This window comes from Culex pipiens, chromosome 2 (genome assembly GCF_016801865.2).
Source record: "Culex pipiens pallens isolate TS chromosome 2, TS_CPP_V2, whole genome shotgun sequence".
NCBI classification, from domain to species: Eukaryota; Metazoa; Arthropoda; class Insecta; order Diptera; family Culicidae; genus Culex; species Culex pipiens.
The window spans coordinates 217,607,898-217,634,418 of record NC_068938.1 but is presented as its reverse complement, the minus strand read 5'-3'; the positions used below and the strand labels follow the sequence as shown (position 1 = coordinate 217,634,418).

General features: G+C 37.2%; 1 protein-coding gene across 4 annotated transcripts in view; it reads left to right on the top strand.

The window, feature by feature from the left end:
• LOC120432588 (nostrin) overlaps nt 1–26,521 on the top strand; it is a 107,222-nt gene that overhangs the window by 9,365 nt on the left and 71,336 nt on the right. For 2 of the 4 annotated variants that reach the window (XM_052708050.1, XM_039597825.2), the window contains exon 2: nt 26,389–26,445. The exons of the other annotated variants lie outside the window; for them this stretch is intronic. In XM_052708050.1, coding sequence (XP_052564010.1) covers nt 26,389–26,445 — 57 coding nt within the window. The remainder of the gene's footprint in view (nt 1–26,388; nt 26,446–26,521) is intronic. 4 annotated transcript variants of the gene reach the window in all.

The following is a 26,521-nucleotide window of genomic DNA, read 5'->3' as shown; positions in this document are numbered from 1 at the left end:
TTCACCGGGTTCGATAATCCTAGGCTCTTTCCAAAAAAAATTCTATAAGTTAATTTAGGGTCGTTCTATTCGAATATAATTCCAGACATGTTCCAAAATGATCTGGGTATGTCCAGTGTTATCCAAGATGGTGGACAATATGTTGGGATTGAATATTTATTTGTTAATCGAATAAAAAGAGGGTTACGATTTTCGAGATTTATATATTTCGTAGGCAATTATATGTTTCGTAGGTTTTATGTAAATTTTTGATAGGTTACCAAAAATTTGAAAGATGTGTAAAACAGTGGACTTTCACTATGCGGATTTTGAATTTGGTCGATTTTTTATTTCAATTAATTCTATTGATTGATTCAAATCATTTTTTTGCGAATCGATTTCTCTATTCAGTTTTTTCCAAACAAGGCTCTATAAAAATTTGTGGCCGGTCACACAAAATGAGTAATATGTGAAAATTCAAAAATGCGAATATTTTAAAACCTGTAACTTGAGAAGGGATTTTACATTGTTGATTGAATAGCTGGTTGTTGAATTTTTTTATGTGTCACTTTATAAGCTCTCATTTTTCAACTGGTGATATCTTGCAAATATCGGTTCTATTTTCAATGTTTAAAAATTAGACTAATTAAAATTTTCTGCTGTTTTCAATATTTTTTACAAAATAATTTAAAAAATCCAAGCCACACATTTAAAAGTATTTAGCTTTTAACCCCTTCCCAACATCCAGATTTTTTACGTTTTTCTACATTTCTCGTAATTGGATCGACCAAATAAGATGAAATTTTAATTTAATTTAATTTTAATCGTTATAAGTTAACATTCCGTTAAAACAGGTTGAAGGTTAATTCAGGTTGAAAAAATGCATGGTTGCAGTAGAATTAAATTTTAAAGAAAAAAAATAGTGGTGCTCTAGAGTAATCATTGGCGTTAGAGGGTTCAGTTGAAAACACAAATTTTGGACGTTGCTGAGTGTAGAATTTTTTTTCAGAAAATCCTTTCACAAGATGAAAGAGTTGAATAAGCCACTGGTTAAAAAACTGCCCCCTTCATTTTTTTCAAAAAAAAAAAAAAAAAAAAATAATGGACCGGCGATCCGAAACTTTAGGAAGAAAAATTATTATTATTTTGTTTTTTTTTTGTTAAATTGGTATAACTGAAATAGTGTATAATGTGCAATTTGTGATACTTTTTGCTCCAAAATCTTCAATATTATGCTTGACATTTACCTACTCGATCTCGACCAGAGTACAAAAATTTATCAAATCTAACGCTCTAATCTTAAAAAGTTATTAGCGATTGATTTAAACAAGTCGTTTTTTATCACAAATTTAAACGTTTTATTGCGACTTCTAACCCTAAACCGATTTGGCTCAAAATTGACACAAATGTTTCTCTAATTTTTTTTTCGTAAAATTATTTTTATTAGGTTCTTTTACGGTACTGTTCGTCAAAGAGATCAAAGAGATCACAAGCTTAAGCCGAATTAAAAATATGTATGAAAATAAACATGTCTGGAGATCCGAATATTTTGAACATAAAGTGTATAATTTATGAATAATTTTTAACCAAAAGAACAAATTGATCAAGCAAATATACACCACATCATCGTGGGACGCTCGCACGCTTGATGCGCATGTTTGACATATATAAAACAATCAAGATATGCTACGACAACTTTGAGCATTCAAATATCGACACACTTCCCACGTCGTCAGTCGCGCGCATCTAATCTTGATTAAAATCAGCCAAATCTGCCATGCTGAGAAAAGCCCTATCTCTACCTTCCCTCAAATGGAAGGTACTGATGAATAAATAATGCGACCATGTTAGCTTAACTCGAAAGAGTTTCGTTTTTCGCAACCATAAAAAGCTCGTTGGAGTATCATAATTTATTCCAATTTTTCCGTTGTCGTCGGTCGTCTAGAAAAGAGTATACTACGATGCCAACGCACGCATCCATCACATTTAGCGGGTTATTTTTTGTGCCGTGCTGGATCAAGCTTCTTCCTGTACATATTTGGAATGCGCAGCTGTCGCGCGGAAAAAGCCCTAAGCCGCACCAAAGAAAGGCGTTTTCCACCTTGTTGACCGTTTGAGCAAACAAACTTAAGCCACTTTAAGGGCATCGTCACCGCGTCACCGCGTACGAATCAATTAAAACCAACAACCTCCCCGAAGCTCTCTTGTCACATAAATGGCTTACGGCCCCTCTCAAGTGGTGACCGGTACTTCAAATCGGAAGCCACTTGGCCGTTTCGGGTTGGGGGAAAAGGGGCAGAAAAAAAACGCTTTTTATGTCGCCCCATTAGCTAATACTTCCTGTGCGATGACTTTGGGCACGACCCGCACCTAGCGGTGATCTTCGGCGGTGGCCGATGATGGTGGTCAGAGATCGTGAACCTTCTCCAAATGTCACACAACAGGGCCGTCTGGCTGTTGGTGTCACGTCGCGGTCACAGGCCAGTAAAAGGGTGATGTAAAGCGCCGTTCACGACGAAAGGCACTCAGCGTTTAGCACCTCATTACACGGTCATGATTCTTCCATTAAACGGTGAAGTCAGGTTGCAGAACTAGACTAATGCATCACTGGCGACGAATCTCGGTCAACATCCAGCGGAACCCGAACCGGAACATCGCGCGCAGGTTGGTCTGGATCTAACCGCTGCGGCAAGCTCTCTCTGTGGTAGACACCTTAAACCAGGTAAAGTGGCTCAGCACAAACAAGCCTCCTGAGCGCACCTGTTTTTCTATGGAGAGCCAATCGCCGATCGAGATGGGCCAGGTTTCTTTCTCTTTTTGCAATTTTGTACACTGCAAAAAGTTTACACGACAAAATCGTCACCTTCGGTACCTACCGAGCCGCATTGATGAGCTTCATTGCTGTGGTAAGGATTTATTCAATCAAAATTCTATTCACTTATTCCTCGAAGTGCCTCCCAAGCAACTATGCTATGAAAAGGACTGTTTTTCCTCAAAATTAGCCAACACTTTTTTCACCGTGCAGTTGGCGCTCAGCGCGATGTGGTTAAGGTCTGGTTCGATTTCCCCTGCTGCTGCTACGGATGGGGACCAGGCTAGGATTTGTTTGATATGTTTTTTTTCTCCTCTTCAATATGGGATCAACGACGACGAGCAGGTTCTGAGAAACTGGAATGATCTCTGGTTTGTGCGGGGCTGCTCGAATCAGCATGGGGGACCAGTTTCCTACACCGTGAACGCGAAGGTCATCACAAGGTAGTACACGGCAAGCAAAATAAAAGGTTCGATTAACTTTACGGTGGAATCGGCCGCTCTCACTTTGGGGCGATCGAATTGATGGTACCGCGCGAATGGATTGGTTTGTTTCATTATGAACAGGTTTTTATTGTTGGAGTTCACTGGTATTTATGGTGCTGTTTCTTTCTACATTGGACCATCTGGACGTTGACTTTTTATTCCTTAAGCCAATTTTAACGGAATTTGTTAATTTCACTAATGTTTTCCAATATTTCAAAATTAATTATTTGCCTTCATTCAATGAGTTTCAACTTCGAGTCTGAATCCTGCAGGAAAGTACACTATTGGGACACGTTTTCACTCTCTAAGAAAAAAAAAACTCAACTTTCGTCACGATCTTTTCACACTTTTCCGTCCCATCCATCAATTACTCATCCCGCCACTAACGTGATCATGATCATCACCTTGAGGCCCAATAAAGTTCATCACTTTTGTGTTTGAACAGTGCCCAGTGCGATCGTTCCCATCTTTTCAAACCTCCTCGCCGGCGTTTTCTCTGTTGTGATATCGAGTTGAACCGAGTTGGCATAACAATTCGACTTCTTTCCTAACCTACTGCCGAGCCGGCAAAGTCTTGGAACGTGAGGCCCCAATGATGGAACCCTGATCGCTATCACTTTCTATAATCACCGTCAACAGACGCCGTTGCTGCTGGAAGAGACTCTGATTGGCCAAGGTATAGGAGATCTTGGCGATGAAAATTGGTTCCAGTTGGTGGCCGCTCTCCTCGGACTTCAGGAGGGCATACCTTGGCGATGGTTATGAACTCCGCGGTGAAGACCGGTTGGCGACTCGTTGCTGGGGAGGACCATGATAATTAAATTTTTAAAATTGTTCCTTCCCCGCCGTTCGACGACAAAATTAGGCCTTTTTCGGTCATTGGACAGACTTCGGTCATTCGACAGACTTCGTGTTGCAGGCAAAGGGATTTCGCGCGTTCTGTTCCCCGTTTTGGTGCTTTCCAATTTGTTTTCATGACGGATTGGACTATTTGGCGATGACGGTTGTTGTGGAAAATGGGTACCTTAATTGAATTTTTACGCCACAGCTGTTTTTTCGTTGTTTTCTTTAAATCTTGTTGGTCAATATATTTATTGGCACCATTTTGGTTTGGTGATGGAGAGGAAATCTATTTTTTTCTTGTAAGCAGAGGCTGTATGTCAGGAATCATTAACATGACTTTTTTTAGTTTGATCGGCTACTCAGTCTGGGCAAAGTGAAACGCTGTTTATGCTGTGTCCGACGTTTCGGCGCTGATTGGCGCCTTCTTCAGGGGGAAATAGCTTGACGTTTCTTGTTAGCTGCCTTTTTAAAGGCTAACGTCATAAATTCCATCAAAAGCTGGTGGTACACTGAACTGTCGCTATGGTCACAAATTTTGTGGCGGTTCGAGTTCGAGAAGGCGCCAATCAGCGCCGAAACGTCGGACACAGCATAAACAGCGTTTCACTTTGCCCAGACTGAGTAGCCGATCAAACTCAAAATAATAACAACAGTCGAACTCTCATCTATTATATTAACATGACTTTTACAGGTAAAAAGGCCACGTATTTATCTAAAACACATACCGTAAACTGGGGTGACTTTGATAGCCCGGGGTGACATTGATAGAAATTTGATCTGTCGAGTAATTTTGATACATCCAATGGAACAGTCAAATTTTTGCATACATGTTCGATAATAAGTTATCCTTTAGTGCTTACATACTCAAAATTTTCTAAAATGTTGAGATATTAATTTGATGGGCATTTTTCAAAAACCTATCAAAGTCACCCCGGGCTATCAAAGTCACCTCAGTTTACGGTACATGATGATACACTCAAACCCCGATGTTTGTTTGTTGTCAAACGAACGGGGTCACTTTTTAGTTTGACACTCCTTTTACACGGAGTTCACACACACTATCAAACGTTTGTTTTGAGAGTGTGCGTGAGCACCGTGTAAAAAGTGACAGTTCGTCACCTTTTTAGTTTGATTTTGACCAACCAAAGGGGTTCAAACTAAAAAAGTGTCAAACGAAAAAGTGACCCACCACCGGGGGTTAAGTGTAGCAAATTTGAATTTACATCTTAAAATAGAAATAGAAGTTTTACGGCAGCGTTATTTTATTACGTAACCCAGTTAGGAGCGAGGGGGTCGATGGCTGTGTTACACTTCATATAACAATAAATTGTATGGAATCTTATTACGAGGAAGGAGGGGAAGCGGTAAAGTATACCAAATTTTGCGTTACGTAATAAAAGAATGCTCCCATTAAGCAATACCTACCGAAGACACCAAATCGATCAGAAAATTTGTTCTCAAGATAATTGTTTTTGAAATTTTGTCATTCTTGGGAGGATTGCTCCAATGCTATGAATTGCATGGAGGATGGCTCGACGTGGTCGATTTTTTAAGAAAAAGTTTTGTTTTCGGTTGCATTCAGGCCCCTGAACGACTTCCCAAAATTTTGGAGCGCTTGGGTGCGTCCACACTTTTCAAATTGCATTTTGACTTTGTATGATAATTTGCATGGGAAAACCTACTTTTTCACATTTGGTTTGGCCTTGATATTGAGAAAATTATCTTAAACTTTCTCAAAAAAGTTTGTTGCTATCTTGCTCCTGTCAAGATACAGTGTGAGCGTGCTCAAAACTGGTCATGATTTTTGAGCAAGAAACCCAGTTTTGAATAAGCTGTATTTTTTGACAGGAGTAAGAGAGCACCATACTTTTTTTGGGAAAGATTTAGAAATTTTCTCAGTATTAACGCTATTTCGTTGGTTTTATTGTGGTTTTAGCTGGTAGCTGGATTATCTGGCATCTTCTCACGGTCATTGGAAACGGTCGTGGATATACCTAGGGGCTCCCAATTGGTGTAAAAAAGTTCAATTCTAGAGAAAAATAAGGATTACAATTTAGATATTTAGTCACTTCTCTGACATCAGGAATAATTGTTTGAACATGCTCGCAATTTTTTTATTCAGTCGAAAAAATATTATTTTTCTTGAAAAAAGTTTCATTTTCAACCACATGACCACTCCTTATTCTGGCTCGATGCCGCCATTATGCGACCGCGTGCTCCGTTTGTTTGTCAACAAAGCTGCAGCTGGATGGCGAGACGAAGTGAGGGGGGAGAGGTTTTGACATTTTTATGCCCGCACCTGGCCCGCCGCCTATTTCGTCGGTCGTTGAGCCGACGGTTGTTTCCAACGACCGAGTCCAGTTAGGAACTGATCTTACAATAATTGAATTCAAAACAAAAATAATATAATTAAAAAAAAAACAAAAAAAATAAATGCGCAAAGTGTAGACGCAACCAATAAGTTCCAAAGTTTAAGGGGGTTGTTTTGAAGCCCAAATGTTATCGAGAAAATTCTGTAATTTAATTTTGAAAAATCCATAAAACGAGTTACTAAGTTATTAGTACTTGTAGAATGATGATTTCGGATATAACATGAAGGGAATAAATAGGAAAGTTTTCAGGAAATATGAATCCAAAACCCGCTGGCCGGCAGCGAAACTATCGAAAAGTATAAATTGTATCGGACTTGGAACACGGTCAGTTGGTGTGACATTGGGTGGGGGCTGTATGAAATTTTGTTAAAATGATTTTTTTTTATGGATTTTGCTATTTCTCAGGTTCTTCTCACTGAAACTTAATTCTGTTTAATGGCTTGTGGAGCGGATATCTTAAAGGGTTACATACATGTAAATCGTCAAAAATGTCCGAGGTTGGTGTGAGCACACTTTTAATTTTTTTAATAACCTGTCTGCAGGGCATTTAAATGTACCGTAATCTGGGGCGAATCGGGACTACAGTCTGAATAGGGACAGCAGTTTTTAGAGCACTTAAAGCTTTTAAATTTGGAAATGGATGTACACATTTTGTTGGTCTGAGTCTGTTCTAACCGAAACCAACCAGAAAATCAAAATATTGTGCACCAACATGGTTAAAACTGCTGTCCCAATTCGCCCCATGAGTCCCGATTGACCCCAGTTTACGGTACATTTTCATCTATTAACAAAATAAATATAAAGACATTTGAATGTACCATTGCCGAGATGTGGCTATTTTAAGTTAGCAGTTTCAAAAAACGGGTACCACGATATCTCAACACTGCTTTGACCAAATCAGCTCATATTTTTGGTGAAAACTCGTTAAACTGGTCCCGTGTGCATGATGAAGGCCGATTTTCAAAAACTTAATTTTAATAAAAGATAAAGCAATTTTTATATTTTTCATATCAAAAAACGTCAGTTTTTGATTTTTGTATTTTTTAAAAAAAGTAAAATTGTAAAATCGGGCTTCGTCATGCACACGGAATACGTCTCGGGAGTCTTCACTTAAAATTTCAGCCAATTTGGTCCATCCCATCTTGAGATATCGTGGCAACCGTAAATCAACTCATTGTTTAGAGAAAAACGTTCACAAAGTTTGACAGTTCGCTTTGCGCATGGCGAAATTGTGAACTTAAATCGTCTCTTACTCAGTCCAAATTTTGTCATTTTTTCAGCTGTCTAAACTTGATAAAAATTACCTCTAGGGTATTTAACTTTTTGGGTATTTTTATATTTAAGCATCATTTTAGTTTTATTTGACCTGAGGTGAGATTTGGTAAATTTTCAAAAAGTTGGCATTTAAGGTAGTCAATAAATTCCACCATATTTTGGGAAAATGTTGATAAATTGTTTAGGAACAATTTTTGTGTTTAAGAAATTACGAGTGGTGTATCATTTTTTGACTCATAGTCACCCCTCACTGACGGTATCTAAGGTAAATTTGGATTCCAAATTTCAAATTTGAAGGCCACGTGTTTTATGCACGATCCCAAACAGAAAAAAACGAAAAATACAAAATTCTGTAAAGTGGCTCGCGGTGCATTTTTCAGAATTTATAAAATTTCACTTAATAGGTTTTGCCAAAAGTCAATACTCGATCGTTGCAATCGGAAAACTTTCCCAACATTAACCCTCATCAGTCGGGGTCATTACACGATCCAAGGAGGTGAAAAGTAAATCACGCATCATCGTCAGTTACCCGATCATTAGTCCGATCCCGCCAATAAATTCGTGGTGCAATTTTGGCTGCAACCAGCATTTTGCGTGTAATCAAGTCACATGGATGATTTTTTGAATTTTTGGAACAACAACATTACGACAGCAGCTCAGACTCCACTCGGCACACAACACAAAAGCCTATAAATCTCCACAGATAAATGGTTCGTCTTTGTTTTAAGCTCGATGCGTGGTTGAATCGATGATCTTCGATTGATTTTTGGCAAATTCGACGCGGTGTAGCCGTCGCACAGGGGGTTTCGCACAGCCCGGAAAAATGCTGTTGACCGACTTTTTCACCAAAACTTGCCCGTGTGTGTGTTTTTGTGGCCACCGACGAACAATTAAGCTCATTTGTTTTGGCGGCTCTTACTTGATCGCTCCAATCGGCACGAATTGATTGTTTTACCCGGCTTTGTTGACTTCTTCCTTGTGGCTTCGATTCCTACTTATTGGTGAATGTTTTGCTGATTTTCGCGACCGAGCGGCTGTTGTTGAATAACGCACCCACGCAGTCACTGGTGCAGTAAGTCACCTGGTTTGAACGATTAATGTCGGTGGCGCTCGAAAAAGTGCGTGTTCGACATCAGCAATCATATCGCGTTGATCGACCATAACGCGATAACGCGCGCGATATCGAAAAAGTCTCACTTGGGCAGAGAGAGAGAGAGAGAGAGAAAGAAAGAAAGTGAAACAGCCAAAGGCAGCTAATTATGGGCAGGGCGGGCTCTTTTCATCATGAAAGGCCCCTTCGCAGTACACACTTTTCACCCACATTCCACCGATCTCACGAAAGGCGGGTTTCCCAACATGAAGAGATCGTGCCGAAAAAGTGGATCAGTATGGAATTAGGCATCTTTGTTTTGACGGTCTCACGGGAGGGGTGTTTTTTGTTTGGTGGAAAAAGTACTTTGGGAAATGAAAGTTTTTCAAGGAACATCTTAATTTCAAACTGTCGTGACAATTTTGAATTAGATTCAGTCATTTAAAATAGTTAAGAACGCGATCCAAAACTCGATTTCAGTCAAAAATTATTTAACTTTCAAACATGATTTACGGAACAAAATTTGGGTGCGATTTAAATATTTTGAAGAGTCATGAAGAAAATTGTCCATACAAATAATTAGCTCTAAATTTCTTTAAACATATAAAATAATGAACAATAGGGTGATTGAAAAAAAATGTCTTTATTTTCAGCTATTTTTGCTGAAGTGTTCAGCATCAAAACCTTTAACTTTGTTGAAAACACTGTATCGATACATCCTTTGACATTTTTGGTAATCCGGAAGTCCCCTAGTTTTAACCGAATTTCAATAATATAATTAATAAAATTTTATTAAATCGGTCGATTTCGAGGAGAATTGCTTTGCAAAGAAATTTTCTTGTCAAATTTCGAAATTATGGCGCAAATCATAATGGACCATTTTTTCGATATATTGTGACAGTCGTACCGCCCCCTTCTATTTTTGAACAAATCCAAAAAGGCGTGGTTTTCAATGATTTTCAGTCTGAAATCGTGATGGTTTGGAAATTTGATGCCAAAGGGACTTTTTTGTAAAATAGGACGCCCAATTCGATGGAGTACTTGAAATTCCGAACAAAACGTATTTTTCATTGAAAAATACACAAACAAAAGTTTTAAAAACTTTGCCATTTTCCGTTACTCAACTGTAAAAAAAATTGCAATATGGCATTTTAAGCGAAATTTAATGTTCTTTTCGAATCTTCATTAAAGCGGTGAATAACTTCGGAAAGAACCGGTCAAGAAAATCAAATGGGCAGCAGCGGCAGCGAAAGCATCAGTGAAGAAAAACCTCAAGAAATATTTATCTCTCCTTTATTCTGCTATTCGTAAAGCCATTTTTCGACCCCTTTTCTTGGGAGGTGCGTATTGACCCTAACCCAGAAGGGTATTTTTCATCTAGAACAAAAATTTTCATTTTAATATTTTGTGTTTTTTTTTCTAACATTGCAGGGTAATATTTCAGAGTGTAACAATATTTTATAAAGTTGTAAAGCAGACAATCACAAACATGTTATATACAGCAATTGGGTACTAAAGCCCTATATCAATTTTTATCTACAACGGTAAAAAACACGATCAAAAACCATTTCTGATCACTTTTTTTTTCATTTAAATGCAAAAAAAAAAAATATAACAAGACAACATTTTTTCGATGGATCAACTATGGTCCCCTTGGAACGAGCTGTCAAGTAGGACCTTTTCTGTCAAGAAGGACCGCGAGGTTAATTTTTCAAAATTGATTTAAAAATCAAATTTAAACTCTTTGTGGTCGTATAAAGGGTCATTGTACTCAGAAAAATAAGCTTTATCACTGTAAACAATAGAGATCAGCAATCTAAGCTTCATTTTAGGACCCAATTCTCCACGAAAACAGCACGAAAAAAAAAAAAAAAAACAAAAGTGCTCGGAACGGGCTCAAATTTTTTCTGAGAGTTCCATGGCCGAAATAATTAGACCCGTATTTTTTTGTTTGGCCATTAGGGTGACCTACGCCGTGTTAGTGGTATGAAAAATTGGCTTTTCGTCGATTTACGCAAAAAACTCTTTTTTCGAAAAATCATAACTCCTCGCCATTTCAACCTATTTCAATTGTTTTACACGCAAATGAAAGGTGATAAGTTGGACTTTCAAAGAAAAATAACAAGAAATTTCAAAAATCTAGCCTAACATATGAAAAGGTTGGACGAAACTTTGAAATGCCGTTTTGACGGTGTCTGCACGGAGAAAAAAGAGTTCCCAAAATCGTTAACACCCGTTCATGAAATTGGGAACCACGAACAAAGTGTTCAAATTCCATAGTACGATTTTCAAAAACGTACCATGGAATTTGAACATTTTGTTCGTGGTTCTTAATTTCATGAACGGGTGTTCACGATTTTGGGAACTCTTTTTTCTCCGTGTGGACCAAAGATCCAAAAAGGGAAAATGGCATAATCGGCAAAAAATCAACTTTTTCCACTAAAACTGCGATAACTTCAAAATTTCAGCGATGACCTATACATGTCTGGGTATCAAAAGTTGCGTCTTTTAAATACGAAATACGACCCCCATCCGAGCACTTTTGGTTTTTTCCCTTGCTGTATTCGTGGGGAATTGCTGTATATAAACATAAGAGGTTTGCTTGTACCCATCGCGAGTTATCGCGATTCTACGAAAAAAAAGTTTTGAAAAAAGTTACTTTTTGAATTTCGAGTACACCATCAAAAATTGAAGGGGTCGTAGCGCCCCTCCGATACACGATATCAAAATCGAAACCTCGGATTCGTGATCAGGGAAAAAAGTTACCCCTTAGGACAAAGCTTCACGCAAATCGAAGAGGGGTCGAAATACCACAATCAGAAAAAAAGCTTTCTTAAGACACCAATTTTGTAAACATTGAAATCATTTTTTTAAGTGATGTAAAATGGGTTCTTTTATCACAGAGGAATTACTTACAATTTTTCTTAAACATAAGTCAGGATTACCAGTATGGCTGCGAAGGGGTGACTCCGACTTCGACTTCACCGACTCCGAATCCAACTCCGACTTGATAGCATTGCTCTTACCTTCAAATTAATGTGTTCCTTATATGGTTTCTTATAATGACATCCAGATATCAATTTACCGACTTAGAGACAAAAATATTGCAATAGCATAAAAGCATGTCTCCGCCGCCGTGATATGAGGGCAATCAAATTTGACTAATAGAAACATTGTTCCGGCCAGTTTCTCCTTAACAACATCCGAATAAAATCGAAAGCATGCATCGTTTGGCTTGATTCGACAACAAGAGTGCAAAATTTATGACCCACGCCATATTATAATCAAATTGCCATAAATCTCAAAGCTGTTGGCGATATCTATTATTGACCGTGTCGAGCAAACAAATGCTGCGTAATACGTCCACTTGTAGATGAATATTTTAGGAACAAATTTCAATGTCTTTTTCGTTGCTTATCAAACAACCGTGACGACTTTTCATCATCCAAAACAACGTCCAAAGAAACAAGACATAACATTATGCCCAAAGTACAGTAATTTGCACGCGTTAATTCTCGATGGACCGATATATTGTCCCCATCCATCCGGTCCCTGCGGGGGCCCGCCAAGATCACAGACCATGGCACAATGAAAATGACAAGCTGCGACCGCGGGGCTTACCTGTATTTTCGTCCCAGGCAATTGCACGCAACTTTGGTCGAAATTGAAAGTGGTCCACCTTGACAAACTGACTGCCGATATCTCGAAAAATTGCGCAAAAAAGAAGACGCGTCGCACAGAGGTCGACCTTAACAGAGACCAGGTGACATTTATGTTCCAGACTTAAACTGTACAGTTTTTTTTGCTTCGATTTTTTTTATCCTTTCGGCAAGATCTGCACAAGAAGAGGCGTGACTTGAGCTGGCGATCAACCGCGAAAATGGTACAAAGAGGGAGTCTGGTCAGTCATTTTCGGCACACGGAATCGCCACCGGTAATACCCGTTTAGTTTTTTTTTCTTCGCTTGATTGAGAGTTGTTGCTCTTGGCGGGCGTTGAAAGCTGTATATTGAGTAGTTCGGTTGGCGATGATCTGTTATTAACATGGTACTCTTGCATGAAAGTAGCCACTCTCCTCATTGCCTAATTTTTTTCTTCGGTTGCTTCTTTGAGAGCTTTCCGCAAATTGGAAAAAGTTTTTAGTATCAGCCCTTTTCAGGAAGCCCAAGTCCTAATCCCTACGATTAACGACGCACTCCGTCTAATGATAACTGCGCCAACAAATCTTCGTTTCTTCAATTAGGTGCAAAACTATGCCTCTGCCATGTCCGCGTTCCACCCTCGTCAAGAAAAATTTGCATCGAATACAAGCTTTTTCCCACACGCATCTGCTGCATTTAAGTTAAGTTGTTGCAGCTACCGAAAGTGCAGTCAGCCGTAACAATTACATGATTACTGGGGAGCACTTGCACTCTCCACTGACAAACTGACTGACTGACGGACAGACTTAGTCGAAAGCGGGGATGCTGTAATAGAAGACGCTAATCTCTCTCTCCCAGCTGCAGCATCAGTCAAAACATCACGCACTGCTGGGTACTGACAACAACAACGGCTGAGGTAGCAAGAGGTACCTACTACAAGTGAAACACCTCTCCCGCAAGTTCCAAATCGTCGCCATCGTGCTAACTTGTCGTACGTGCATTTTGGGCCAAATTGAGTTAAGAACGCTATATTGTGCAGCTCACAATGCCTCACCTTTTGACCTTCACAGATCCCCAAAATTCGATTTCAATCCTGAGATATTCAACAAAAACCGAAAAAACTCAGTGCATTTTTGTCACTTTACATATGAAAGAAGTTTCAATCTTGTCGTGTTATCTTGTCACTCCATGAAAATTGATGTAAGTGCGACAAAAGGCCAAAGGGATTTCAGGCCAGGAAAGTCAGGATGCGTTTGTCGCACGTACAAGCTAGACTACCGTAAACATTTGTAATTATAACTCGGGACTCCAGCAACCAACTTCAACCAAACTTTGGGACAATGCACAGAATGGTGAGCCAAACAAAACGTGTTTGTTATTGTTTACATTGCGTGCTCTCGTTTTTGAATATTCAAGGTCAAACATTAAAACGCGTTTATCTCGGAACGTCAAAATGGCGGGTGCGACAAGATAGCACGACGACGTCGAAATGCAACCGAAAGTGATTACCCATGTGTGAATGCTTTGCACAACTGTGGTTGGCGGGGAATTTGAGTTTGTTGTTAGCTTTGTTGCGTGCTACAGGATGATTGGCTCGAAATTATTAAAGCTTGGAAATATTTCGGATTTTCAGATATATCATTATAAATTTTCACATTTTCAAATATCCCTTCAAGCTGTCCTAAATTTAAGCCAAATCCAAGTTAACCCATCTGATCCCCTAGGCTGAAAGGTCTGGTATCGGTCTTTTTTTTTGCTTTTAGAATTGATCATCGAATGTTCAGATTAATCATGAAAACCAGTGTTGCAAAAGAGTGATAGAAAAAGCGGTGAGATCTGTGTCTTGTGATTCATAGCGATGACAATCTCTCTCTACAACTCTTCCCCTTTCCTCGACTCTGGGCTCTCACCGCTGAGTCTCTTAATCTCTCCGAAAACTGCAATGAAAATACGCGAGTCCCGAGCAGACGGAAATAACTTTGGAAGGTTAGTTTTTGATATTGTGAGAAGATCGAAATATGGTATTGGGATGATCGGATTAGTTGTTAAAATAACAAAAATCAATAATAAGATTTGTTCGAAGAATAACTTAAACTGTTATTATGTTGTTATCGCAATAACAAACCAATAACACAGAAGGAATCATGAAGGAATAACAAGATTTGTTATTTTGTGCGGAGAGGTGGAGCAGCATAATAACAAAAAATGTTATTGAACTGGTATGTCTCCATAACAAAAAAAGTTATTGTTTTGGTTTATTTGTAATTTGCAAATAAACCTGCAGTTGCCATAACTCCTCTGTACTAGTCAGGGCTGCAGAGTCAAGTACCTCCAAGCGACTTTGAATCTATACTTTGAAGACAACTCCGACTCTGGATGCAGAATATGACGTCAACGACGACTTCAGCTCTCCAAAAATACCCGACTTCACAGATTCCGACTCCAAGTAAAAGTTGCTGAAAATTTGCTGAATCCGATGCAGTCTCCGAGGTCTCCAGCTCGAACTTCAACGTCAGCTCCGACTTCCTGGCTCTGTAAAAATAATAACAGTTTTTGTTATTCACACTTCAAAAATTCTCAATAAATAAATCAATTCCGTTAAGGAATATAACAAAATTTAAAAAAATGAACTCTCAAAAGTTTATTTTATCGGATTAATTTTAGCTTGACCCCGATGAAATTGGTCAAAATTATTTCATAGTTCTAGCCAATTTTAGCAAAGTCCCTTAGGGGGTATATCAAATAACTAAAAAAATCAGCTTTCAAAATTTTAACTTTTTAGAATAATTTTAGCTTAAGGACCCCATTTCATGGCCAAAATAATGACTCCAACGAAATTGGTCAAAATTATCCCATAGTTCTAGCCAATTTTAGCAAAGTCCCTTAGGGGGTATATCAAATAATTAAAAAAATCAACTTCCAAAATTTCAACTTTTTAGAATAATTTTAGCTTAAGGACCCCATTTCATGGCCAAAATAATGACCCCGACGAAATTGGTCAAAATTATCCCATAGTTCTAGCCAATTTTAGCAAAGTCCCTTAGGGGTATACCAAATAATTAAAATAATCAACTTTCAAAATTTAAACTTTTTAGAATAATTTTAGCTTAAGGACCCCATTTCATGGCCAAAATAATGACCCCGACGAAATTGGTCAAAATTATCCCATAGTTCTAGCCAATTTTAGCAAAGTCCCTTAGGGGGTATATCAAATAATTAAAAAAAACAACTTCCAAAATTTTAACTTTTTAGAATAATTTTATAAAATATACAAATATTTTTAAAAGTTTTTGTCACCCCCTCCCCTCCCCCTTCAAAATTGGCCCGAAAAATCAGGGGACAAAAAAAAAATTTTTACAATAAACTTCAAAATTTCAATGAAAATTCAAGTGCAACCAACTGAAATCAAATTAAAATACATTCTCCTGCGTTTAAAATCATTTTTAGCATGTTTAGGTTTATTAAAAAATCTTAAGATTTTTTGAAAATTTTCGATGCAAAATCTTTTTTTTCGATACAATTTTTGTTTTTGTCAGATCTTAGATTTTTTGAAAACTAATGATTGCAAAACAACTGAACTAGTGTAAAATGCATTTTAAAACACTTTTTTCATTGAAATGTAAAGACTATGGCTTGTTATTTAAATTTTTATATTTTTTATTTATATTTTTGCCCCCCCCCCCCCCCCTTGACCTTGTCCAGGGCCGAGGGACAAAAACTTTTTTTAATATTTGCATCGGCCTTAAGGTCCCCATTTCATGGCCAAAATAATGACCCCGACGAAATTAGACAAAATTATCCCAAAGATCTAAACATATTTAACAAAAGAAAAAATAATAACAGATTGTGTTATGGACACTTGAAAACTTTTCCATTTGTGCGATTTATGGTAATTTTATTTCTAAGTCAGTATACCGAAGGAATAACAAATTTTGTTATTAGGAGAGTTTTTGAAATGTATAACATTTCCTCTTATAAGCGTGTTATTAAACATTTTCAATATAATATCACCTCAATACCAAATTTTGTTATTTTATCAGAAACTGTTTTTATTTTTTCTTTTTGAAGTTGAACTTCAGGGTAAAATAATAACACTTTTTGTTATTTTAACAGGATTTGTTATTGAAATATTATTAATTTTGTTATTACCGTCTGCCCGGGGAGGGCGATTAGGAGCCGACCACGCATGATGTCCCGTTACCCGAGCATGGGTAAATAACAAGGGAAATGCATAATAATACCTTTCTCTGGTATCAATCCCAAATTTTGGTATTACTGGACCCTTGAAAATTTGTCTTAAGGATTATGCAAGAGCAAAATGTGGTATCATACCAATTTAAGGTATTGTTTTGATATTGCAAAATTGCAGAATTTGTCAATGGTCGAATACCACATTTTGGTATTCTTTTGGTGTTACAGTATTTTATCAAATTCCTCTGAAACTAGGGGAAAATTTTGACCAATTTTGACAAAATAATTAATTTTGCGCTAAAATGATGTCTCAAAGCGAATGCTTTCATTGAAAACCGGAAATTTCAAACTTGATTTTAAACATTTTTGATATACCCCCTACAGAAATGACTTGAAATTGTGGAAAATTTTCTAAGTCAGGATGGCACATTTTGGTATTATTTTGGTATTACAGTGTTTTATCAAATTCCTCTGAAACTATGGGAAAATTTTGACCAATTTTGACAAAATAATTAATTTTGCGCTAAAATGAAGTCTCAAAGCGAATGCTTTCATTGAAACCCGGAAATTTCAAACTTGATTTTAAACATTTTTGATATACCCCCTACAGAAATGACTTGAAATTGTGGAAAATTTTCTAAGTCAGGATGGCACATTTTGGTATTATTTTTTTGGTATTACAGTGTTTTATCAAATTCCTCTGAAACTATGGGAAAATTTTGACCAATTTTGACAAAATAATTAATTTTGCGCTAAAATGATGTCTCAAAGCGAATGCTTTCATTGAAAACCGGAAATTTCAAACTTGATTTTAAACATTTTTGATATACCCCCTACAGAAAAGACTTGAAATTGTGGAAAATTTTCTAAGTCAGGATGGCACATTTTGGTATTGAAAGGTTTCATCAATTTTCTCTGAAACTATGGATTTTTTTTAAATTTTGGCGAGATAATTAATTTTGCGCTAAAATGACTTGAAACATAAAAATGTTAAAGCTGATTTTTTTTGTGATATACTCACTAATATTTTTTTCAAAAACGTTGAAATTTCTTTAAGTCGGGATAACCAAATACTTTGAAAAACGAGTCAATCAACAGATTATTGAAATTTGGTGAATTTCAATCCGGTTTCATTTTAATAATACTTATTTTTCAATCTTGTTATTTTTCAGAAGCTTCAAAAACTTCAAACACAGGCCGTTCATCAATGACAAATGCATTCGGTGTGGTGAAGAATATCACTAAGAACAACATGGAATCATCAGGTGAGTAGATTTGGCTGTTTCATATGGATCATTTCCGTTTTTTCACAAACTGCAACTGCTGCACTAAAAATGGTATGAAAATACCAAATTTTGGTATTACTTGGGCTAATAACAGCGACCAAAATGTGCCCTTGGTTGCCCAGTAATAGATGGTAAAATACCATGAAATCATACCAAAATCATGTTTGTGGAAGACCACAGGAATACCAAAATCTGATTTTCCAAGGGCGCGGGAATACCTAAAAATAAAACCATGGCAATACCAAGTTTTGGTATTCAAGCAATGTTCAAAAATTCAGAAGACCTCAAAATGGTATTGAAATGATTTTACTTTGTGGTATTATTTTACCTTTGGAATAACATGTTTTGGTATTGTTGTGCCCTTTCACATGCAAGACTTTGGTATGATTTCATGGTATTTTACCATCTATTACTGGGCAACCAAGGGCACATTTTGGTCGCTGTTATTAGCCCAAGTAATACCAAAATTTGGTATTCCCGTGTTATTTACCCCTGCTCGGGTAAACTGGGCTTGCGAACTTGGTTTTGTGGCGGCTTTAATCATTGAACACTGTTGCTGTTGGATGATCGCAAAAGCGGAATGGGAGAGAAAATGTCAAACGCGAATGTGTAAACACAAAAACGTGTTCGGCTGTATTCGACACTGAAAATATCAACACGGAAAGAAGAGCAGTTGTATTTGGGGCATAAGTATTCAGGCTAGTTGCTGAGAGCAGATAGTTTGATATTTTTAAATCCTGATGAAATCTTTTAGCAAAACAAATCACGCTATTGCAACATTAGATGATCTGGCTGATTAATGCCAGTTCAATTTCATTTCAATCCATTCAATCGATTTTCATTTGCCTTTTCCAATGTTCTGCAAATTAAAACGCTTGAACTGTACGAAAATCTTAACCAGCTGAATTTCCAAAGCAAACAAAACTCACAAGTCACTACAAACCACCTAAGAAGAGTGCAGTACACCATTGACCTTGACGCTACAGACTTCATACCAAATAACACGAATATAGCTTCAAAAACCCGCCGAGAAGACAACACCCAAGCCTCGACCTGACCAATGGCATAGATATCGGAATGCCAAGTTCGAAACTCGCCCGCGTATTCCGTCCGGCCTAAGGTTTGGAGGACTTGGGCGTTCAACCGTGGAGAAGAATTGGCAACGCATCGCGCACCTCTCCGTACGACGGCTGACGGGGGTGGTGGGTGGCGTTTTGAGTTATTTGGGCTCTTTTTTCGAAGTTCGGTGAAACAATCGAAGAGCAGCCGAAGGTGGTTGTAACACAGCAATAAATCTGTTCTTGAAATTGGTTCATGGCAAGTTGAATAAAATTTTCGCTTACAGTTATACGACTCCCCATTTACCAAAAAAAAATCAGGAAAGAGATCAAATCACTGTATCGTAAAGAGAAAGGACAGCAATTTGCCTGCATCGTTTAATCATAATGTGCTTTTATTGCAACCGGTGAATGTTGGGGCACGAAAGCCCGAAAGTAGTTCATTACCACCGCGCGACGACTTGACTCAAAACTTGAAGTCCGCGCGTGTGTGACTTTTACCTGCGGCAATACACCTGAAGTCCGACGTCCAGTGCCGTGTGTGTCCGGACGGGTAATTAAATCAGTTAACGCATTTTGAAATCAACACAAGCCTCGGTGATGATAATTACAATCTGTTGAAGCGCACTGCACTGCATTTTTCAACCTTATGGTAGTATATGGTTGGTTGGTTGGTTGGTTGGGGAACACATGTTTCAAGAACTGAACTTGAAGATTTATAAATGCGCATACGTAATGCGTGACAGTTCTTTCGGTGGTGTTTCGAGTGACTTAGTGCCCCGAAAAATGAACGGGATCGCGATCCCATCCGGGGATGGCACGTTGACTCAATATACGGGATTGTCGCCGGCCAAGATATATTACCTCCGTGAAGATGAAGGTCATCCGGCGTCTGGATCTCTTTTTTCCGGTCTCTTTGAGTCATACAAACGACCATATGGATGAAGCTAATGAGGTTGAAGAAGTGGTCCTGTCTTACTTTGAATACCAGAGTAGACAAAATTAGAATTTCATCACCTCTTAATCTAGAGATTCTCACGAAACGTAATGATCACCCATGGGTACTTCCACATCGTTTTGTGGTTAAAACCCCCGCAACGTGTAACCACAATTCATTAGTTAGCAGAGATGTGGAAGCTGTGTGACGATGTCGGAGCAACAGACACCATCACGCCCTGTGAGGCTGTATTGGCAAATCGCGTGTTGCTGAAATGGTGCTACGGAGTAATTTGTTAATCTTCAAACCAATTTTAAATAGCAATCCCTTCAATTTATTTCAAATTTCGAGTTAAACAATATGCCAAAACTGTTCAACAATTGCCAACTTACCCCATTCTCCATGCAGTCCGTGTGTGATACTTTTTTTGCACACCGGACTTTGTGTGCTTTTCTGGTTTTATTTTTTTTTTATCTTCTCGAACCCGGTGTGGATATAATTATTCGACTATACTAATACTTGTCACTGGATATTATATACTACAGCGAAACAGCATGAGAGCGACACGATGGCTCACGTATAGATAAGCAAAAAACTTTCATTTTTTGAACGCTGTGTGCAGAGTTTGTGCATTTGCTGAGGTCAAGTTCAAGGCTGAAAGTGGAAAAAGTGTGATTTTTGATAAAATACTTTAAGTGCTTTTTTTAACTACACGATTTCAATAATGGTATGATAAACGTGCATATACAAAGAGATCGGAGAGCGCAAAAAAAATATTTAAATTACAGGCCAGAATTTCATCAGTTCAATGAAAAACCTATAGGAAAATGCATTATAAACCCGTACAGTTGATATGCAATCATCAGTTTAAACAAATAAAAGTCTAACGAAAATAATTTTTTAAGAGAAGAAAATCTTTTTGCGTCGAAAATTCATTAAAATTCAACATATGTTTTAACTAACTCAAACATGCTCAAAATTATTCTAAACGCAGGGCAACGCATTAAAGATTGATTTCAGTTGATTTCACTTAAATTTCCATTGAAAATTTGATCTTTTTTGAAAAAAAAAAATGTTTCCCCCTCCTCCTGATTTTTCGGGTCGACTTTGAAGGGAGGCAGGTGGTGGGGGTTTGCCAAAAACATTAAATAAAATTTGTACCAGCCTAATAAAACTAAAATGAAAATTAGAGCGTCGTTTATTTCAAACGATCAACAGCATTGTTAAATAGTTATAATTTTGATCATTCCTGCTAAGCTCCTCAATAAACTATGAATTTATAAAAGAATTGTACACTCAAAATTCCGAGTCGAGAGAATCGTTCCCTCAAAATTTATTGATGGCTCAGCGCCAATCGAGAGAATAATGCTGCCAACTTACACCACCATAACAAATGAGTTTATTCGTCAATTGAAACAATAAGTTTTCAGCAAGTGTCATACATACGACATCTGACCACTACTTGTTCACCAAGCTGTGGTGACCGTGGCAATTAAGTCATTGGGTTGGTATGTCAAAGGTCTCTGGTTCGATTCTCGTAATCAACACTTTTGGTTTTTTGTTTTAACGGATGATTTTTCGTTGCAGATGAACCTCGAGGGAATAATTCTCTCGCCCATCTCGAGCTGTGTTCTCTGTGTCCGTAAATGGTACCAATATTCTCTCGTCTCGAGGCCATTATTCTCTCGGACTAGCGCTGCCCAGTTTTGGGTGTAAGAAGGAAACATTTTAAAAGCAAACTATTTTTTTGTTCTGTATAAAAAAATGGAAAAAAAATAATAATTGGATAAAACAATAAAAAAAAGTTGTCTTGTTTTGGATCGTTGAGCTTTAAAATAAAACATTAGGCTTCGATTCGAATTATGTTTCAAATTGGGTCCTAAAATTAATCTTAAATTTGTGATATTATTGTTCACAAGGATAAAGCTTAATTTTCTGAGTACAATGATCCTTTGAACGAACACATATTAAAATTAATTTTCAATTCATTTTTTTTTTAATTAATTAATTAAAATTAATTTTCAATTCATTTTTTTAAATAACTTCGCGACCCTTCTTGACAGAAAAAGTCTTACTTGACAGCTCGTTCCAAGGGGACCATAGTTGATCCATCGAAAAAATGCTGTCTTGTCAATTTATTTGTTTGCATTAAAATGAAAAAAAAGTGATCAGAAATGGTTTTAATCGAGTTTTTTTTACCGTTATACATAAAAATTTACATGAGGCTTTAGGACCCAATTATCGGTGACAATTAGATTAGGTTTTCGATATTTTGCACGGATTATTAAAGGACCATCCATAAACCACGTGGACACTTTTTTGGTATTCTCAAACCCTCCCCCCCGCCCTCCTTCGTGGACAATTGTCCAAACAAAAAAAAAACTTTTTTGTATGGAGCGTGGACAATCGCCAACCAATAGCGACCCTCAAACCTTAACCGATTTGGCTCAAAATTAGCACAGTTTCTAATTTTTGACTAAATAATCGAACCAGGGGATATCTCTTGAGATTTTCCTAAATTTCCAATGATATGTATAATTGCATAAAATATCAATTAAATGTTGAGCTCTTCATACTTCAATATATCACTCTGAACTGTAAAAAGTTACACCAAAACTTATTTTTTTTCAAATTCAGAACCATTTTAATTCAACTCATGGATGTAACGCTTCGAGAAACCCTTACCCAACCAGAAACCACATCATCCATAGTTTGGCATAAATTAAACCGCTCTTTCTATCTTAAAAAGGTTCCTCAAATCCCCAACAAAGAAAAAAAAGAGTTACACACTGGCATCAAACAGTTACTGTCTAGAAGCCAGTTCTTTTTCGGTTTCATAACTCTACTTCTTCTATATGTGCTCCATATTTTTGCCCAAGACACATTTTTGAGTCATTGTTTGCGCCGCTAGAGCGAGTGGTGGCAGGTTGCTGAAAGAAAGCTCGATTTCGTAACATTTTCCGCCATTACATGCATTATTTATTACAGGGTTTTATTTTTTTCCTTCTTTGGACTGATGTTTGAAGTTGGCATTAAAATGGGAAGAAAAAAACGGGTAAACACTTCAATTTTAGCTAAGCCATGTGTTTGTGATTTTGCCAAAATTTCGCCAGCTTTTCCTCGAAAATTTACGATTCAAACTCGAGCCGTTACATATAAACACAGTAACGGAACCGACCGTCATTATTCGAACCAGGAAAAGCCGCAACCATGCTTGTTTTATTACCCGAAAAGTGCTCGCGATCGAGTAAGTGCCATTAACTTTTCGCCAAATTCAAACCAAATTAAAAGCGAGGAAATGCGATAGGCAAGCCAACGTAGCCTAGTAGCTGATATGCAAATCAGTCGATCGAATAGCGAAATAAAAAAAAAGTGATTTCAAATCGCGGAACCACGGCACCACCAGTCAATAGTTTGCAACTATGTGGCAACGAAATAAAGCTGTCAGCAATAGTCAAAACCGTGCGATCAGTCGGCATCAGTAGTGAAAGTACTATTTAAAAGTTACTGCTGTTGTTGTTGCAACTTTTTTCGGTGGAAGACACGCAAAATCGCAATTGGAAACACAATACACGGCATGAAGTGATATTATACTGTTACTAAACAAAAGTAGTGAGCGAATGAGAGAGAGGATGGGACAAAACAAAACATTGAAGAGAGAAAGAGCATAAGGTTTAGTGTTTCGAAAAAAAGCGAACTTCGAAGAAGTAAACAAAACAAAAATCGGAAATCATGCAAAGGAAAAGGCCGCAATCACTCACTCACTGTTTTAGTATCACTTTGGTTGGACGATTAGGAGGTCGAGGAGGTGGAGGTTGGAAGGAGGAAGCCGCCACTTGCAGCTGTGTTTTGATTGTTCAAATTACGCGCTCGCAAATGGCTTTTCATTTCGCGGGTTAGGCGGGGCAGAGTTGGGGCGTTTGGTTAGTGGAGTTGAGTTAACCCTTCTGGAGCTGATTGTAAATAATATGTAGCTTCAAATATTATTAAAATATAAAAGTGCTGAACACATGAAAAGGAAATAATTTAATATTATACAATACACCAATAGGTTTTTCGAAATACAAAAAAAAGGTTGTGTTGAAAATACATAGAAATAAAAGAAGGAATGGAAACAAAAACGGTGAAATCAACTTGCTACGTTTTTGCATTTCTTTATTAATGTGAAAATATGGAAAGGACTCTTTTTAATTGTTTGAGATCCGATGTTTTTTTTCCGAATTTTATGAAAAAAAAACACAAGCATTACACATAATAAAATTAATTCCCGCAATCAAGAATTATGTTCATGAACAAATGAATTTATTCATGAGTATGGTGCATTTCTAGAGTTTTTTTTTGAACAGGTCCTATAAACATATGTAAGACAATCGTTCATAAGACCTTTTTTTTCTTAAAAAAAAACTCTGCCTATGCTTGTAAAAGCAATTTTTGTGTTACTGGAGCCAAATACTCAGTAATGACATTTGTGAAGGGCGTAAGAATTTTAAATATTGTTGTACTTCGTAATTTAAATATTGCAGTGGCTCAAAGCAATTGCATCGTATCAAAAAGTGGTCGATGACAAAAATGTAGGAAATTTCGCGGAGTAAAAAAATACAAACAAAAAATAAATACCGTAAACTGGGGTGACATTGATAGAAATTTGATTAGGCCACTTATTTTGATACATCCAATGTAACAGTCACATTTTTGCATATATGTTCGATAATAAGCTATCCCTTAATGCTTACATACTTAAAATTCTCAAAAATGTATAGATATTAATTTGACGGGCATTTGAAAAACCTATCAAAGTCACCCCAGTTTACGGTACATAGATTTTTATTTTTATGCTTTTTAAAATTTTCACGTGATTTTTTCTAATTAGGCCGCAGCAAATATTTTTTGAAGTTTATGTCCCATGGGTCTGACCAAAGTTAAATTGGACTTACAAGCTTAGGTTTCAACATTTGGATGAAAAAAGTGTTGAAAATGCATTTTAGACGCATCCAGTTGTTTTCCAATTATAAGTTTTCAAAATATCGAGGTATCGACGGATTTTTTTGCGAAAAAAAACTTTTCGTCGGACTGTACATTGGCATTTCACGAAAATTTAAAATGTTTTCGAAGGAGTTCAAACATGCTAAATATGATTATATAAAAGCAGGAAATTCATTTTAAGTGGTTTTCAGTTGATTAAACTTTAACTTTCATTAAATTAAATTTGAATGTTTTTCAACAACTGAACAAGTGAAAAATGCATTTTTGAACAATATGTTCATTCAAGTGTGATTATTTGTTTGTTTAATAATGATAGATAATTGAAATTATCTATAGTAATTTTAAAATTATTTCGATTGAAGAAACCAAAAAAAAAAATCAAAACAAAAAAGATTTTGCTCACCGCCATGACAGGGTTAACGCATTTTTTCACAGCATAGGGTTCCATAAAACAATCGAAACAATCACCTGATCTGCATACTCGTGCTCCCCTAAAGTCAGTAGCTACCGTGCCAACATAATAGTACTAAAAGCCGCAGCTAGTGAACGAGGAAAATCACCGCCGACACTAACTAATGCGAGCACAATCGACCGAGATTTTATTAATGCAATCCGTTTGCCAAGCTAGATTGCGTTGCGTTGTTTTGCGCGATTCTGATGAGCAATTTTTTGATAAAAAATTATGAGATGCTGCCCCCCAAATTGTGCACCGTCATGCGTTAAATTGAATAATCGCTTTCAATTAAATCACTTTGATTGCAATTTTCGACCAGAAAAAGAAGGAGAAATTTTTGCACCCCCCTCATTGCAGCACGAAAAACGAAAAGTGCATCTTCTCTAAAAAAAAGTGAAATGAAAATTGAAAATCGCTCACTCGCCCCAGATGAAAGGAAAAACAAAGAAATTACCAGCATACCAGCGCGGGTCCGAAAATTAGTTCAATTTACATAATGGCGATAATTGAACGGTTTCGGTTCATCGTTGGGCATTGGCCGGAAGCGGACGTTTTCAAAGTGCCCCGGCGAACTTTGAACCCAGATAAATGGCAGATGATTTTGGTTAAAGATCGAGGAAATTAAATTGCACTTGTCTGAGCTACTACTTTCTTTTTGATTTAAAATATATTTTTGTTTTTCAATCTGTTATAGCCGAGGTTATAGCTTTAAATGACCTTCATATTAAGTTGTATATTTTTTACATTAAATTCTCGATCGTCAGTATACATCGTTTTAATGTTTCTCACATCATATTGGTGTCCATAATTTAATGTATTTTCATTGTTTATGTCCCCAAATTCGTCTTTCCCAAATTCGAATAAAACAAAACAAACATCAAAATTAAGCACTTCCCCCACCACCCACATCGAACGCACTCACCTCACGCATTTTTCTTGTTCTCTTCTCTTCCTTCCGGTTCCCCCTACTTCCTCTCATCAAGGTGATTTCACGATCCGAGTCGATGCTGAATCTACTTCCGCTCAGCGTGACTGGCAAGGTAAGTCCATTTGAAATGTCGTCATTTCATCAAAACATTGTTTCTAACTGTATTAAGTAAATTGATTAATAACCCT